The following is a 16,873-nucleotide window of genomic DNA, read 5'->3' on the forward strand; positions in this document are numbered from 1 at the left end:
CTTCAGGATGAGAACAGAAATCGGGCTCCGGCGGCGCGGCGGCAGCAGGAGGCCCCATTAGCTAAAGTGGTGCTTCAGGTTAAGAACACTTTCAGGTTAAGTACGGACCTCCGGAACGAATTAAGTTCTTAACCCAAGGTACTACTGTATATATAATCATCATATCAAAAAATTGCAAAGTACAGTTCCTGGTGGCAATAACATATCATATTACTATTAACCTTCTATATGTTTTTATTGTCGTAATGTCCAAGGATAGTCAAGTCCAAAGATTGTCAAGTCCAACAATTACAACGTACAGTTCCTGTGGGCAACGACATTTCATACTGATATCTTCCTTCTGCATCATCCGATGTCTTGAGAGTGTAACAAACAGAACTACTTAATAACAAGAAGGCAGCTGATGATAGACCAGTTCTCAGGATACACCCTTGTTTCACCCATTGGGCTTCTTCAGCGACAAGGTTTCCAGGAGATTTTCCAGGAGGTTTTTTTCAGCCGAAATAGTCCACAGGAATGCAGACTGGTTGCCAGTCAGAGACATGTGTGTTGTGGTATTCTGAACATGATTTACGTAATGAAGCAATTGTGGTGTGTGTTGACCTGGTGTTAATGGCAATGGCAATGGCGTCTACCAGAGAGGTGCCAGAACTGAGTTCTGGCTGACCCCCCCCCCCAGTGGTAACTGATATTTATATTTCTGTTTCAGGGAAACACACAGAACGACTCGTGGATCTTTGCCCTGGCCATTCTGCTCAGCAGCACCCTGGTGTACAACAGCATGGGCACCATTGACCAAAATGCCCTGGAGAACCTGCAGTATCCTTTTGGGGCATCAGAAATTCCAGCTGGGCTTGCACGCTTGGCCTGGAGGAACTAGGAGGAGGCAGTTGTAGGTTGTCCCTCTAGGGGTTTCACTCCATGGGAGACAGATCTCTTGATGGAGAAGCAGGTGGAATGAACTCTCCTGGTCTGAGACTCCATGATGCTTAGAGTGGTCTGCATGATGCTGAGGAACTACAGGGTGGTGCAGGAGGAAACAGAGGGGATGTAGCTGATAGAAGAGGAAGGCAGTCCCCCAGGATTGGAAGGTGGGTGAGCAAGGAGCTCACTGGGACACATTGTGAGGGGGGTGGATCAGTGGTCACAGCCACAAATTGGGAACCTCCAGAGACATGTTTTAAAGATATGGGTGGCGGGCAGGCAGGAACTCCAGAAGGCATAAAATTAGGAATAGGCCTTAAGGTGTGAAAATGAGAGATGTCAGCCCCTTGCCACAAAACCCTGCCTAAATTACAATTGCAATACAGTTGTACCTTGGTTGCCGAATGCCTTGGAACCTCATGCATTTCTGTTCCTGAGCGATTGAAAACCGGAAGTGAGTGTTCCGGTTTTTGAACGATTTTCGGAAGCCAAACGTCCGGCACGGCTTCCGATTGGCTGCAGGAGCTTCTTGCAGCCAATCAGAAGCTGCACTTTGGTTTCTGAACGTTTTGGAAGTTGAACAGTCTTCCAGAACGGATTCCGTTTGACTTCCAAGGTATGACTATATGTGGTCTTTCTGTAGTGTAAATCTCTCTGCTCAAAAGCCGTATCATCATTTCCGGCCAGCCCACAACTGCAGGTTCAAACAGGCCCCAGACCTGCCCTGGAATTGTTTTCCTTAGCACTCCCCAGCTATGTCACTGAGCTGACAAAAAAGATTAGAGCAAAAGCTTCCTCCGGGGAAGATGCAGAGGAGGAGAACTCTGCCGAATTTGTCCGTTTCTTCCCAGACTTCATCTGGGCAGTGCGGGATTTCACACTACAGCTGGAGATAGATGGACAGCCCATCACTGAGGACGGGTACCTGGAGAATGCCTTGAGACTGCAGAATGGTACAGTAACTGCAAGAAAGAAAATGCAGTGTCTGAGATGGGGAGAGGACACTGTTAGTTTAGAGGTGCACAAATGATCTAAGTCAAAAAGGCCTAATATTCAAGTGGGTGAATGTATCCAGTCACATAGCCACTGAGGGCTAAAGGTAAAGGTAAAGGTAAAGGTAAAGGTACCCTTGCCCGTACGGGCCAGTCTTGACAGACTCTAGGGTTGTGCGCTCATCTCACTCTAGAGGCCGGGAGCCGGCGCCATCCACAGACACTTCCGGGTCACATGGCCAGTGTGACATCGCTGCTCTGGTGAGCCTGCAGCAGCGCAGCACACGGAACGCCATTTACCTTCCCGCTATAAAGCGGTACCTATTTATCTACTTGCACTTTAAGGGTGCTTTCGAACTGCTAGGTGGGCAGGAGCAGGGACCGAGCAATGGGAGCTCACCCCGTCATGGGGATTCGAAACCGCCAACCATACGATCGGCAAGTCCTAGGCACTGTAGTTTTACCAACAGCGCCACCCGCGTCCCATAAGGAGGTTTAAATAATTTCCCCTGTGCTACATGGAGCAAGACACAGAGATATATCACACCAGGTCCTGAGGCACATGTTTCTGGCTGCAGACTGCATTAGTAATAACTCTTCGTGTCAATCCCCAATTGTGTTCCCAGGGAGGTTTACCAACGCCCTACAACAATTACAATGTTGATACCCAAACTGTAAAAGCTAAAAGCCATAAAATTGTGAAAAACCTCATACCACCAAGCTAAGTTGCTTGTACAGTTGGACTGGGCTCCCTGAAACTCCTATGCCTTAGAGTCTTACCTGCTAATCTCAAATATACACATGCGAGCTGTAATTGCACTATTAAGAGGGAAATATATACAGTGGTACCTCGGGTTACATATGCTTCAGGTTACAGACGCTTCAGGTTACAGACTCCGTTAAGAACTTTGCTTCAGGATGAGAACAGAAATCGTGCTCCGGCGGCGCGGTGGCAGCGGGAGGCCCCATTAGCTAAAGTGGTGCTTCAGGTTAAGAACACTCACACTTCTTCTCACCCAGGTAATAGTGAGCAAATCCAGAGGTGCAACATGCCCAGGTCGTGTATCCGCAGATTCTTTCCATCACGGAAATGTTTCACGTTTGACCGCCCAGCTAGCAGGAAAAAGTTGTCTCGGCTGGAGGAATTGGAAGAAGATGATTTGGAGGAAGATTTCTTGGAGCCGGTGGGCCGTTTCTGCCAACACATCTGGGAGACATCGCGACCCAAGACAGTCCCGGGAGGCCAAGTTGTGACAGGAATAAGTAGGGAACATTTTTGGAAGATTGTAGGCTGGGGTTGGTGGGTAGGGAACCATTCTGATTAGAGTAATTAGTTTTACCCAGTTCCATTCTAATAATACCAATAACTGGTCTCAATCTGGGAACCCCATGGATGGGGGGCTTTTTCCTCCAAAGCAGTTTGGGAGTGTAGGAAGCTGTCAGCTTGAGGTGAATGGTGTTACTTCACTACCAGCCAAGAAGGGATCAGGTGACATCAGAAACCAATAGTGACCACCTGACTGTATAAAATGCTTTAGTTTGTCCTTGCTCTGCAGTTTGATAATTTCTTTGTTCACTTGCAGGCTGAATTGCATGTAAGCTGCTCACTTGATTGCCTGCTAGGTAGAATTTGAAAATTAATTTGAAAATTATATACACAGAATAAAATACAGTAACGATTCTGTGATGAAACCCAAATTCTACTTTCAGAGAAATTTGGTTGTGTCATTTGTGCAGAAAGTAATATTGTATGCATTGACTCAATGCTTACATCATTTATTATGCTTCTGCAGCAAGCAAGGACTTGAACCCAGGACATTTGGCTACTAAAAAGCCTGTTCACCCCCTCCCCCTTTTATTTATTGAGAGTTAATAGACCAAACACTTCCATGCCTATTTCTGCAGAGTCAAGTCCCCATGGTGCTGCTAATATACAGGTTTTGTTCTTTGTTTTGTTGATGTTTTATTTCAGTAAAATATTGGTTCTGAGCTGGGTTCTGAGCCCAGTTGTGCTGTTTCATACTTATCACAGTGTGGCCCCAGGACTGCAGGATACACACTGTGCTGACAATGAGCTATGGATTGGGCTGCTTCCAGCTTTGGCAAGAACCAGAAGTACGGAAGGCAATAATACATATGTAGCATAGAGAGGTAATAATAATTAGGAATGAGATGTGGGTGCAGGGCAGAGAATAGTAATCTCTGCTTTTTAAGCATTCCTAAGTGCTTCCTTCATATTTCAGGTTATTTTCTACAGGCATGAGAGCTAGAGCATTACTTTTAAAAACATGTCTTCTCTGCCTCTTGTTTTGTGCAGAATATCTATTTATTTTATGAGAAATCTGCAGGTACAGTGGATGACGTGCCCCCAGTTATAGTACAAACGTTTGAAAGATGCTTGACTCGGGATACATTTCCTCGGCGTACAAAAGTTAAGCGGGATGGGCATCCCTGTTCTGCCATTTCTGATTTGGTGACTTGGCCCAACTCTTCCCTCTTCAGTGCTTCAGAACCTGGTGAAGACCTACGTCAATGCTATCAACAGCGGGGATTTGCCCTGCTTGGAGAATGCCGTGCTGGCCCTGGCAGAGATTGAGAACGCAGCAGCCGTGTGTGATGCCATTTCCTGTTACGAAGTGCGGATGGGGCAGCGGTTGAAGCTGCCCACGGGCTCCGTCAATGAGCTGCTGGCGGTGCATGCCGAGTGTGAGAGGGAAGCAACTGGCATCTTCATGTCCCGTGCCTTCGGCGATGAGTTGGTAAAAAAATCACAAGAGAAGCTTGAGGTAAATCTGTTCTCTTTTTTTAAAAAAACAACACCTCTGCCCCAAGGATAGACAGTACTGGTCTGACTCTGTACGAGGGAGCTTCTTGTCTTCCTACATAAATGTTAATTGGCTGAAGGAAACATTTAGAAGAAAACAAGATCAGGAAAAAATAAATAAAACATAGCAGAATAAACGCTTACCGTATTTTTCGCCCTATAGGACGCACTTTTTCCCCTCAAAAAATGAAGGGGAAATGTGTGTGCGTCCTATGGGGCGAATGCAGGCTTTCGCTGAAGCCTGGAGAGCAAGAGGGGTCGGTGCGCACAGACCCCTCTCGCTCTCCAGGCTTCGCGGACCTCTCCGCAAGCAGCGGAGCGCTCCCACTGCTTGCGGAGAGGTGCCTGCATGCCGAAGCCTGTGCGCGCTGAGTTCAGCGCGTCCAGGCTTCGCGGACCTCTCCGCAAGCGGCGGGAGTGCTCCCACCACTTGCGGAGAGGTGCCTGCATGCCGAAGCGTGCGCGTGCTGAGCTGAGTGCGTCCAGGCTTCGCGGACCTCTCCACAAGCGGCGGGAGCCAGCCCTGAGCTCCCACGGCTTGCAGAGAGCTGCCTGTTTGGGGACTGGGGTCGGGGGAAGCTCGGGCCTCCCCCGCCCCAGCCCCGCGCCTGGGGGGGAAATAATTTTTTTCCCTTTATTTCCCCCCCAAAAAACTAGGTGCGCCTTATGGGATGGTGCGTCCTATAGGGCGAAAAATACGGTACCTAGCATAGCTCTGAGCATCACAGCTAGGAGGATCCTTCAAAACTCGCACAGTTTTCTAAAAATCTCTCTCTTCAGAATGGAGACAGCCTCTTGTTATCCAAAGACAAAAAGGAACATAGAAAGGTGGCATAAAGCAGGCCGGTGTAAGTTAAGCTGGTGTAAAGTTATACACCAAACTCCATTCAGCTATTGAGCAACTGCTTGCATAGCAATCCTAAGCCTGGCAGAGGGAGAACAAACCTTTAAAATAAGTGTTTGAACTGCACCATCCCCTTGGCCATCTGAGTTTTCATTGGGTTTCCAGGTCACATGACTGAGCAGAATAGGCTTAGGACCCCCCTCCCGGTCCTGCCCCCACCATGCCCCTTAAATGCCCCCTTTTCAGGCTTTAGGCCAGCTCAAGATGTGAGTCATGGCTGAACCAGGATCTGGGGGAAACTAGTGTATCCCCGACTGAACTGAGAATGAGGGAGCTAAGCCAGCATAGCCTGCTTGTGCGGGGAACTTCCTGGCTCATCCAGAGATCCGCTGGATCCTAGCCCGTTCATCGTGGAGCGTCTTGCTGTAGGATTGCTCACTTAGTTATCTGTGAAAGACACGTTCTCCTGATGAAATGGAAGAGATACACATATCCCAGAAGACTGGTAGGATTGCAATTTGATTGGTTACGCACTTAGTTTTAAACTTTAGGAAGGGTGGAGCCAGACAACTTAAACTGGCCTACATTTCAGAAATGCAGCCGTTCTAGATCATTGGTGTCGTAGCCAGTTCCCACGATTTTTGGTGGGAGTGGGGACAGTTAAGTCAATTGAAACTGCAGTTTTGATGTGGCCTTGTTAGTAAGTCTTTCCACTGAAGAGGAAAAGCTTTTCATCGTTATTAACATATCATCTTTCTGCCAATTTTCTGTCTCTCGTAGCAAGAGCTGAAGCAGAAAAAGGAAGAGTTCTGCAGGAAGAATGAGCAGGCGTCTTTTGACCGCTGCTTTGCCTTGCTGACAGATCTTTCCCAGGAGCTAGAAGATGAGCTCCGGATGGGAATTTACTCTGTGCCTCGTGGCTACCAGCGTTATCTGGAGAAACGGGACAAAATAGAGAAGAAATATCACTTGGTACCTGAGAAAGGAATTCAGGTAGGACAGGAAGCCAGCATTTCTGTGATATCCAAAGAATGAGCATTCTTATACTGACTGAGGACAGATCCAAACTTTAGACCTGGGGTGCAATACTGTGAATATTTTCTTGGGAGTAAGCCCCACTGACTTCAATAGGGCTAGAAACAAGATGAATTAGTTTGTTCATCTACTTAACCAAAATGAATAAACTCTGTTCAAAGAAAAATATATTAAAGTGGTTTACATAAAATAGTTTAAAAGAGATCTTTGTCTTCTAGGCTATGTGAGAGGGATTGATGTTTAGTCGTTTAGTCGTGTCCGACTCTTCATGACCCCATGAACCAGAGCACTCCAGGCACTCCTGTCTTCCACTGCCTCCCGCAGTTTGGTCAAACTCATGCTGGTAGCTTCGAGAACACTGTCCAACCATCTCGTCCTCTGCCGTCCCCTTCTCCTTGTGCCCTCCATCTTTCCCAGCATCAGGGTCTTTTAATAATAATAATAATAATAATAAATTTTATTTATATCCCGCCCTCCCCAGCCGAAGCCGGGCTCAGGGCGGCTAACAACATTAAAACAGTGTGACATTATAAACATTATAAAAATGAATTAAAATCAAAATTGATGGCAACCATAAACTAAAGCTTTGTAAAGATTGCCAGAGGAGGGGGTCAGGCTGTGCCCTGACCAAATGCCAGGTGGAACAGCTCTGTCTTGCAGGCCCTGCGGAAAGATGTCAAGTCCTGCAGGGCCCTTGTCTCTTGTGACAGAGCGTTCCACCAGGTTGGAGCCGCAGCCGAAAAAGCCCTGGCTCTAGTTTTCCAGGGAGTCTTCTCTTCCCATGAGGTAGCTGAAATATTGGAGCCTCAGCTTCACGATCTGTCCTTCCAGTGAGCACTCAGGGCTGATTTCCTTAAGAATGGATACGTTTGATCTTCTTGCAGTCCATGGGACTCTCAAGAGTCTCCTCCAGCACCATAAGAGAGGGATTAGGGACCACTATTATCAATTTCTCAGCACCTCATTAAGATGCAATTATTAATTTACTATACACCAATTTTTGTCCTTAATCACAATATATAATCTCGTCCGTCCTTCCATTATAGTTTAAAATGAATAACTTTTGCTCTCAATGTGTTATCAGGCAGACAAAGCTCTTGAAGAATTCCTGAAATCCAAGCAGGCGGTGGCAAACTCTCTCCTTCAGATGGACCACACCCTGTCCGACAAAGAGAAGGAAATTGAAGGTGCATATCTAAGGCAATGAGTATATGTCATAAATTATATGTATTAGAAAGTAAATGTTCTGGCCTTCTCTGGCTGGGCTCTGAGTTCCCAGGGAAGAGTTACAGTTGTGTTACCTTTTTGCAGAATGGCATAGCGACAGATGTAGTATTCTCATCTTCAGGCAAGGAGAGAACATTGAACAGAACACAGGGTGAAGGGGAGATGGCGGCAGGGGATGGCAGCCCCCTCAGTATTCATGTTGTCTCTTTTCCTTTGCTGGCACCCAGCCCAGCGTGCTCAGGCTGAAGCAGCCCAGCTGCAGAAGAAGCTGTTGGAGCAGGAGAACGCCAGACTAGAGCAAATGAAGAAGGATGAGGACCGAAGCCATGTTGAACAGCTCCGGCTGTTGAAGGAGAAGATGGAGAAAGAGAAAAAGTTGATGGAAGAGGAAACAGAAAATATGATACGGCATAAACTCAAGGTAAAGAGAGCTGAGTCAGATGCAGACTGACCCACTGGAAGATTCAATATTTAGGCCAGGGGTGGGGAGTCTGTGGTCCTCCAGATGTGGTTGGAGTCAGCTCTCATCTTTCCCAGTCAGTGTGGCCAGTGCTCATGGACCAGAAAAATCTGGAGGGTCCCATTTCCCCTGCTCCTGCTTTCTTCTTAGGATGATGCTTAGAAGCAGAACTCTTCCTCCATTCAAGGCCAAATCTAGTTCACAGATAGCCTCCTTTACCCTTCTAAATGTCTCAACATAAACCATATATTCCCAGATATATCATCACCTTCTTTATACAAGCCACATAACCCTATGTCTTTCAAGCAAAATCAAGAACAAATTATTTAATGCTTTAAAGGTGATTGCCGTCACCTTGATTTGTGCCTGGAAAATCCCTAACTTAGAGAATCTGCTTTAAAATGGGCATAATATGCTCTTGCAGGCAAGAAAGCTGCACTGTCTGGGAGCTTTTCAGTGACTCACTGTGGCTTGGTAAAACCTAGGTTCCATATATTCAATAGACGTTAGCTGGCGTTTCTACAGTACTTTTCCTGAGTGTTCAAACAACTTCTTATACAATTCCTTTGTTCTCTTTACAACAACCCCTTGAAGTGGGTCAGGATCTAATTTTGCCCATACAGTATAGGATGGAATAGTCTGCATGGTACCCTCCAAATGTTAGTGGCCTCCAGCTCCCACCGGCCTCAGCCAGTGGTCATGGATGATGAGAGTCCATTAATATTTGTAACGTTGACTGTGGCTCTTATCTGTGAAGGTATGGGTCCAGCTGGGATTGAGAGTTAATGGCTTGCCTGAGGACACAGAGCAGGACTGAGCTGAATTTTGTTTGTTGCGCATAGCCAAGCTTCTGTTGCTCTTAACCACGTCAGATTTTGCACAAATCCCTATATGCTCAAAATAAAAAAGCAGGTCTAGTTTGGAGACAGTTGGTTTTATGGGAGGCCATTTGGCAACACGGTGGGACATGCATTGGTTGGCTACGAAAACGCAACTGCCACATAAAGTGGTCCAGGTCTGGCCTGATCCCATTGCTGTTCATAGATGCTCACCCATTTCTTAACCATCCATCAACTAAACTGTCTCTGTGTGCTTCTCAACTTCCCAGGAACAAGAGGAACTGATGAAGGAAGGATTTCAGCAGAGGGCTAATGAGATGGAAAGTGAAATCCAACGTCTCAAAGCAGAAAGTAATAACTCCAAGGTGACCCTTGTGATGTCTGTTATAGAAAAATTGTTGTCAACTGCTGCAGCTGTGGCAACACAGGTTATGCAGCACAAGATACTTTCCACTGCTGTAAATCAACAAAAGAGTGAAAGTGCACCAGAGAGTGTAAAAAGCACACCAAGGAGTAAAAACCCACCCAAGAATGTAAGGAGCACACCAAAGAATCCAATAAAGTAGTTCCACCATGGGAATAATTGGGGTTAGTTGTTCTTAGTTTTCTGCTGACTTCCCTATTTCATCACCACATCCACACCTTCATTGCAGTGTTATGTATAGATCAGTGTTTGAAATTCGCCAAGTGCATTTTGCACCTGGTTACTGGCCACTTTGGGACCAGGTGAAGCTGGATGCCTGGGGATCCTTGGCTCTTGCCTGTTTTAAACATCCTGTAGAATTCTCTGTAATATTTTATCTGTACAATCAGACTAAATTTCAGGAACCAAAAAATTGTATTGAAAAATATGACTTTTGAGCCTCCTGGCCCCAAAATGGCAACTGGACATTCTGTTTTTGGCGGCTGTAACCTGTTATTATTTCCCGCCTCCGATGCTGCAGGTGAGATTGGTGTAAATCACATGCCGGTCTGAGAAGAGTGTGGGAGCAGAAGACTGTCTTATCTCTCCCGCTGTATGTACTGTTTTAAGGAGTCATTTGGCGCCTAGCTTATATATCTGAGTTTCTAACTGGCTAGAGAACTACATGAATTGTTGTGTCCGACTTGTTTTCTTATATGCTATTTCTTTTCAGGCATGCAAAGCGGTATAGAAAATAAATAAATAAATTAAATGGCCTGGTCTCTGCCTTATGATTTTATGCCTGCTTCCAGCAACTCCGGCAGCCAAGCTGGTGCCAAATGTATGCTTTCCTTTGGACCACATCAGTAGGCTGAGAAGAAGGGTCTTGTCGGCTGGGCAGCCCAGGACTGCCATGCTCACTGCCCAGGGTTGCATCTTGGAGAGATCACTTCAGTGCTGCTAATGCAGCAAAAATAACACGGGAGGCAGAAGTTTAAAAGTTACCGGTCTCTGCAGCCACAACCGGTGCTGTGATTTTCCAGCGGGTTGGCTTCACCCCTGGAGGTGTACTCCATTGTCTCGTGAGACAGACAGATGCCAACAAATGGCACATGCAGGGGAAATACCAGAGGACGGGCAAGGAAACTGGGCAAAAGTGGGGAATTGGGCAAAACCACAGAGTACTAAAAAAAGCCTGGCTGTCACTCACTGTTTGCTGTTCAGGGATTAATGGGAATTTTTTTCGCTGTATGAAATGTGAAACTTGATTGCTGATAATCAGGCGTTTGAGACTCTACAAATAGATGACTGGCCCAGCCCTGTCAATAGGTGGAGTGACACAGGTGCCTCAGTAGGCGGGTGGTGAGGAGAAAAAGGGAAAACAGCAGCAGTGGTGGACCTTGGGCTCTCAAATTCCAGCAAAGCCAAAGTTTGGTTCCCGCTGCGTCTTGGATTCCATTCAAATTATTGTTGTGGTGTCCTCTGCGGTGCTTCCAAAGCGCTGCACCCAGTGCGACTGAACTGGTTGTGCTCTCCTAAATGTGCCTCTGGCAGCAGCCTTCCCAGCCATTCCAATGGAGGTCCCCCTGCCGCCACCAGTTCCTCTTTTAGGACGGCAGAAATTAATGTGTCCCTCAGTCTGCCCTGAGACCTGCAAGCTTTCCTGCTGCCTTCATGTGTGGTGGAGGATGCTTCCCTGTTACCAGCGTTGAAATAATAGTCAGCTGCCATTCCAGTCAGTTACTGTATGTGGACTGTGCCTCAGGTGGCAAAATATCTTGGGTCAGCCCTGGGAGCAGCCGGTTCATTAGCCTTCTAGCCTTCCATTTTGCTTTATCCTGTGTCAAAAGTTACTTTTCCTCTCCCAACTGTTCTATTTCCTCAGTGTGGTGTGAGCTCCTCAAAAGGAACCCAAAGAATCTTGGGAACTGTAGTATGCCCCCACAGAGCTGCAATTTCCAACACCTTTAACAAACTACAGTTCCCAGCATTTTTTGGGGGGAGGGGAGTTTTGTGACACCCCTAAATCAGCTGACAATAAATCATAAAGACGATGCTGTGTCTGAATAGTCAAAAGCAAATTTTTACAGCTTTTGAACCACCATTCCTTCCTCAGTTTGGAGTTTTAAGTGCTAATGTGAAAATTAGTGCCCCAGAAGGGTGTGGACACTATTTTTCTTTTGCTTTCCCCTGTGTCAAAGTTATTTACCCTGCTCTCAGCAGTACTGTTTTTTCAGTGTGGTGTGGGCCCTTCAAAAAGTACATTCCTCCAGACTTCTGGGTCGGCGCCATCGCCGAATGGCGGACTCCCTCCGAGCTCCGGAGGGAGTCGGCTGGGTAGGGGTCGGGTCCTGCCGTGCCGGCGACGCGGGGACCCTCAAAAACCATGGGCGGAGATGCCCATGGACTTGGTGACTCGGCGGGCACCGTTTGCGCCCCCCGACCCGCGAAGGAGCCTTTTTAAAGGCTGCGGAGCGGGTGACGGGGGGGGGGGGTGCTGTGAGTCCAATGCTTCCCCTGCCCAGCGAAGCCGCATGCCATTCGGCGGAGAGCAACGACTTCTTTGAAAATTTCGGATTTGGACTAAAAGGAACAACCCGTGAGTAAATTGATTGGACTTAAAAGGGAAATTTGATCTTTGAATTTGGAGCGAGCGGGGGGAGTGCAAAAAGGAAGTCCGCCCCCCCCTGTTGTAGATTGCTCAACGCAAGGATTTGACAACTAAGATCGAGAGATGAACTTGTTTACCTGGAGGAGAAGACTGATTTGTGGGAACTAAAATGCAACCCCCCCGGGAACCGGGAACGATCCGCTATGAGAGACTGGTGAAGAGACACAGAAACTTTGACAGCTGTCAAAGTAGCTGTCAAAGCAGGAAAATAAAAGAGAACTTTGTTACGATGGCTTTGCTGGTTAGATTTGTTACAATTTGGACATAAATTATTGGAAATAAAGGCAACAAGTTATTTGACTTTTGGGTCTGATTTTGAAAGAAATTAAGTTACCATATTCCCTCTAGAGGGAGGCTGGGACATTGCAACAGTAGCAGCAAGTGGAAAAATACTATGAATTTGAGCAGGATTTGTTATCTCTTGGGAAAGCTGCAAAAACGAAGCATTATTTTGTCTACAGAGGTTTCTATACTAAAGGAGACAATGGATTTATCTATTGAAGAAAGGAAGGGACTTGACGCAAGTTATGTTCCTGAATAACAAAAGCCTCTGTGGAGAACAAGAAGTTTCTGAATTAGAAGGTTTCTGCAGCAGAACAGGAAAAAGCAACCTGAGGAATAAGAGCTGGACCAAATTTGAAGCCGGAGTATTTGGAACATCCAGACTTTAAAAGGACCAAGAAATAGAATTTAAGTTAGACTCTTAAACATAGAGGTCTGGATGGAAGAACAATGACTTTTTCTGAGAGTTTTTTCGAGATTGGACTTTCTGAAATTAAAAGCTACCAAAAGACGGCAAAGTGGAGTTGAGATATAGACGTGGATACACCAGGCTGGCAGTAGACAATGGATGAACTTTGGGGATTGGAACCAGGGAATGGGGGGGGGGGGGAGATTTGGAATCCAAAGGCTGTAAAATTATATATTATTTCTTTCTTTTCTTTTTTCATGTTTGTTGTTTGAAAATAGGGGAATTCGTGGAAGGGAAATGGGTCCGATCTTAGGGAATTATATAAAATATAAGGAGAAATGGTTCATTAAGATAAATAAGATAAATTAATTTGGAATAAATGGGTTATTTAAAATTACAAATAAGGTTTTAAAATTTGGGGTAAGAATCTGTGGAATCAATTTAAGGGAAATGGAATACAAGAGGGGGAGGGGGGGGAAGTCCGGGAAAGATGCCACTGAAACCAAGTGTAAATCATATTTGTTTTTTCTTTTTTTCTTGCTATCTTTCCTTTTTATTCTGGAAAATTTTTAATAAATATTATTAAAAAAACAAAAAAACAAAAAAACAAAAAAAAAGTACATTCCTCCCACTCCAAAGAGTCCTGGGGGCTGTAGTGCAGCCCTCACAGAGCTACAATCCCCAGCACCTTGAAGAAACTACAGTTCCCAGGATTCCTTGGGGAAAAAGACCTGCTTTGAAAGTGCTTCGAAGGCCTCGTGTGTAGCAGCCTGTATAATGCAAATAGGGCGAGGGAAGGTCTAGCTGGGAGAGGACCCGCCCCCCCCGAAATCCTAGTAGTTGCCGCTGCCAGCCAGTGTAGGCAATACGGAACCAGATCGGTCTGACTCGGCACAAGGCAGAAACCTCCTAAACGCACCATCTCTTTCCGAGAAAAGGGCAGCCGGCGAGCTTTCGCTTTCACTTTCGCTTTTTTATATATATTGGCAACGGGACGCCAGTTTTCCGGGGAAGGGTGACCTGGGCAGTGGGTGCAATTTTTGAACCATTTTCCTGCCCCGCAACCGAGACAAGAGGCGGGGCTTGGGGGATCGCTTCCTCTCTGAAGACCCAAGGCAAGCGGGGAGCGCTTTGCAAACCACCCGGGAAAACTTCGAGCTGGGGGGAAAGGGGGAAAAAAAAGCGAAACATCGTAGCTTTGGATTCCTCGCCCCTCCTCTCTTTTTGCGAGGTAAACGCGGCGCTGGCATGTGGGGCGGGAGCCAAAGCTGGCGAGGCTGGGAATCCGCGTGGGGAAGTGGCTGGCAAGGGAAGGGTTAATCATTTCCACCCTCCGCTGCAAATCGCCCCAGCCCTTTGCAATGGAGCCTGCGGGAGGGGGCTGAATGCCCGCGCGGCGCCTGCAAGAACTTTGCTCCCTTTTGCTAATATTAATGCTAACACGTATCTCTTGCAACGCCCCCATCCCATGTATCCTCGACAGTAACTGCTACTGTGTCCTGCGGTGCTTACTTTCAGGTAAGCGTATGGGGTTCAGTTTCCGAGCTCTGAATAAACTTTCATCGAGTTTATGTTTCAGGTTTCATTCACTAAAAAGTAGTTATAAGCTGATAAACTTATATTAAAAATATCTTTTTAAAGTGGTATTGCACTGTAGATTTGCCAGTATGATTCACAAATCGAACTAATTGTGGGGTGGAAGGAATCTGGGCTACCACTATTATAGATAAACTTTCCTTTTAAAGAAAGTTTAGTAGTGTTATTTAGAGAGGTATCCCCAGCTCTGTAAAGCTCTGTAAAGATTGCGAAGCTCTTTCGCCTTTTCAGGTGTGATTTTGTAACAATGATCAGATTGAAAGAATGCTGTAGTGTACTCTATTATGTATACATTTGAAAAGGATTATATTATATACTGCCTAATGCAAAAATAGGCTTCTGAGCAATTGACAAAATATAAAAAACACCAGGTACTTATATCCCACCTTTTCCCCAAAACAAGGACTCAAGGCAGCTCACAAAAATTAAAACACAGAAAGCTAAAAACACATAAAAACAGTTAAAAGGTAATTAAGCTATAATGGAATTAAAGCAATGTAAAAACAAATATGTAACACCTAGTACAAAAATACAGTTAATAAGAACTATTAAAAGCCCTTTCCTTAAAAATGGTCAGTTGCCAAAACTGTGTCAGAGAAAAACATTTTTTTCCCTGCCGGCAGAAGGACAAAAATGGCAAAGTCTCTAGGAAAGGAGTTGCAAAGTCTGGGAGCAGCTGCTGAGAAGACCCTAAAAAGGAATTAAAAAGCATTTGCTGCCCCCAAACATGTTAGGTTTGATACAGCAAACTGGAAAAGCGGCTGAAGTGAAAACCATCCAGACTGTTGTGTATCGTCCAAATTCACATGACTGTAAATAAAAGTACTGAGTGTGAAAACTGGCGGTTTGAAGCCATGCTTTCAGCTGCAGTGTTACTACTGGGACAATCCTTGTGCTAGGCACTGAGATATTTCTGTCAGCTTCTGGGGCTTAAACCAGGAACGCCCTTGTTGACTGCGGCCAACCTAGCAACCTCCTGCCACTGGCTTTGTGTTCTCAGGCCTTAGTTCTTCAGGAAGAGAGCTAATGGCACACACCCTTGAGACAAACAACAATGGCAGCCTGGCATCAGCAGAGACTTGGCCAGCTCTTGGCCTCAGAGGTACCAAGGCAAGAGGTCCTTTGGAGGCCTCCCTCTACTGTTCCAGCCTAGGGTCAGTGGTGGCGGCAGCAGGCTGTGGCATAATGAGCGCCTCTGTTTTCCTTTTGCAGACCCATCTTCTCTTGCACGATGGCATCAGGGCAGGTCCACATGGCGGCTCCTGTTTGCCTAATTGAGAACATGCCGGACGGGAAGCTTGTGGTGAACCGGGAGGCTGCAGAGGTGCTTGCCAGGATCCGCCAGCCGGTGGTGGTGGTGGCCATTGTGGGGTTGTACCGCACTGGCAAGTCCTACCTCATGAACAGGCTTGCCGGCAAGAGAAAAGGTGACTGGCTTCATGAATATTCCCCGTTACTCAAGGGAAGGGCTGGAGTCTAGTAGCTTTGCATGAGGAGCAAGGCAGTGGTGTCTGGTGTGTCTGGAACGGGGTATCAGAGCCCCTGGGTTTTCTTCCTAGCCTGGGGAGAAGCATGGAGGAAGAGGAGTAAATTAATATTTATATAGAACCAGAGCGGATGGGAAGGACTTTGGGGCAGAGGTCCCCACTGAGTAGGGAGATACCTTAATATGGCAGGAAACACACGTTGCCATCTTAAGGGGTATCCTAGGGCTATTACCTAACTGCCCCACTGAAGAAACATCAGCACTTTGCAGACTCCATGCCACCAAAACGATAGGCCCCTCCTGTGAGTATATTGCAATAAATATTTCAACAAGAGAGTACAGTTCAATAAGAAGGAGCATCAATGTGAGCAATGGACTCAATAGGTTCTGGTTACTCCTCAAAGTCCTGTGAGGTGTTTTGAGGATGTCTGGAACCCTGTGGCAGCTGGGCCTTGAGCCAAAGAGAGTTTGTCATCTGATCCTAGGTATCTTTACTCAGAAGTAAGTTCCACAGAGTTTAGAAACTCTGTGCAGGATCAAAGCCTTCAACCTTGTTTTCTAGAGTGGTTGGAGCAACCCAGATGGGTGGCATAATAATAGTGGTGATGATGATGATGATCTGCTCCTCCCACAGGTTTCTGTCTGGGTACCACGGTGGAGGCGCTCACCAAGGGAATCTGGATGTGGTGCCTCCCTCATCCCAAGAGGCCTAACTTCACACTGGTGTTACTGGACACAGAAGGGTTGGGTGATGTGCAGAAGGTGAGCTGGGGGAGATGGCAACTTAGGTGCAGAAGCCCAACACATTCAAAAAAGCCCTGTGACAAAATGCCCTGGCCAAATATGGATAGGGATGGCCGATATTTATGCCAGTTATATCC

The 16,873-nt window shown here is 46.4% G+C and overlaps 2 protein-coding genes across 4 annotated transcripts in view; both read left to right on the plus strand.

Moving 5' to 3' along the window:
* Nucleotides 1-10,324, plus strand: part of LOC307223398 (uncharacterized protein) — a 43,102-nt gene extending 32,778 nt beyond the window's left edge. The window contains exons 15-22 of the mRNA XM_079989368.1: nucleotides 710-819; nucleotides 1,678-1,877; nucleotides 2,937-3,179; nucleotides 4,419-4,702; nucleotides 6,365-6,577; nucleotides 7,704-7,806; nucleotides 8,074-8,267; nucleotides 9,415-10,324. Coding sequence (XP_079845494.1) covers nucleotides 710-819; nucleotides 1,678-1,877; nucleotides 2,937-3,179; nucleotides 4,419-4,702; nucleotides 6,365-6,577; nucleotides 7,704-7,806; nucleotides 8,074-8,267; nucleotides 9,415-9,711 — 1,644 coding nt within the window. The 3' untranslated portion in view covers nucleotides 9,712-10,324. The remainder of the gene's footprint in view (nucleotides 1-709; nucleotides 820-1,677; nucleotides 1,878-2,936; nucleotides 3,180-4,418; nucleotides 4,703-6,364; nucleotides 6,578-7,703; nucleotides 7,807-8,073; nucleotides 8,268-9,414) is intronic.
* The window catches only part of LOC307221170 (guanylate-binding protein 1-like), a 63,810-nt gene that overhangs the window by 33,211 nt on the left and 13,726 nt on the right, over nucleotides 1-16,873 (plus strand). The window contains exons 1-3 of one of the 3 annotated variants that reach the window (XM_079985507.1): nucleotides 13,909-14,141; nucleotides 15,719-15,933; nucleotides 16,627-16,754. In XM_079985507.1, coding sequence (XP_079841633.1) covers nucleotides 15,738-15,933; nucleotides 16,627-16,754 — 324 coding nt within the window. In that variant the 5' untranslated portion in view covers nucleotides 13,909-14,141; nucleotides 15,719-15,737. Of the gene's footprint in view, nucleotides 1-13,908; nucleotides 14,142-14,272; nucleotides 14,429-15,718; nucleotides 15,934-16,626; nucleotides 16,755-16,873 lie in introns of those variants that run through there. The other 2 variants (XM_079985506.1, XM_079985508.1) reach the window with 2 other exon arrangements.

Source organism: Podarcis cretensis (assembly GCF_951804945.1).
Source record: "Podarcis cretensis genome assembly, chromosome: 8".
Taxonomy (NCBI): Eukaryota; Metazoa; Chordata; class Lepidosauria; order Squamata; family Lacertidae; genus Podarcis; species Podarcis cretensis.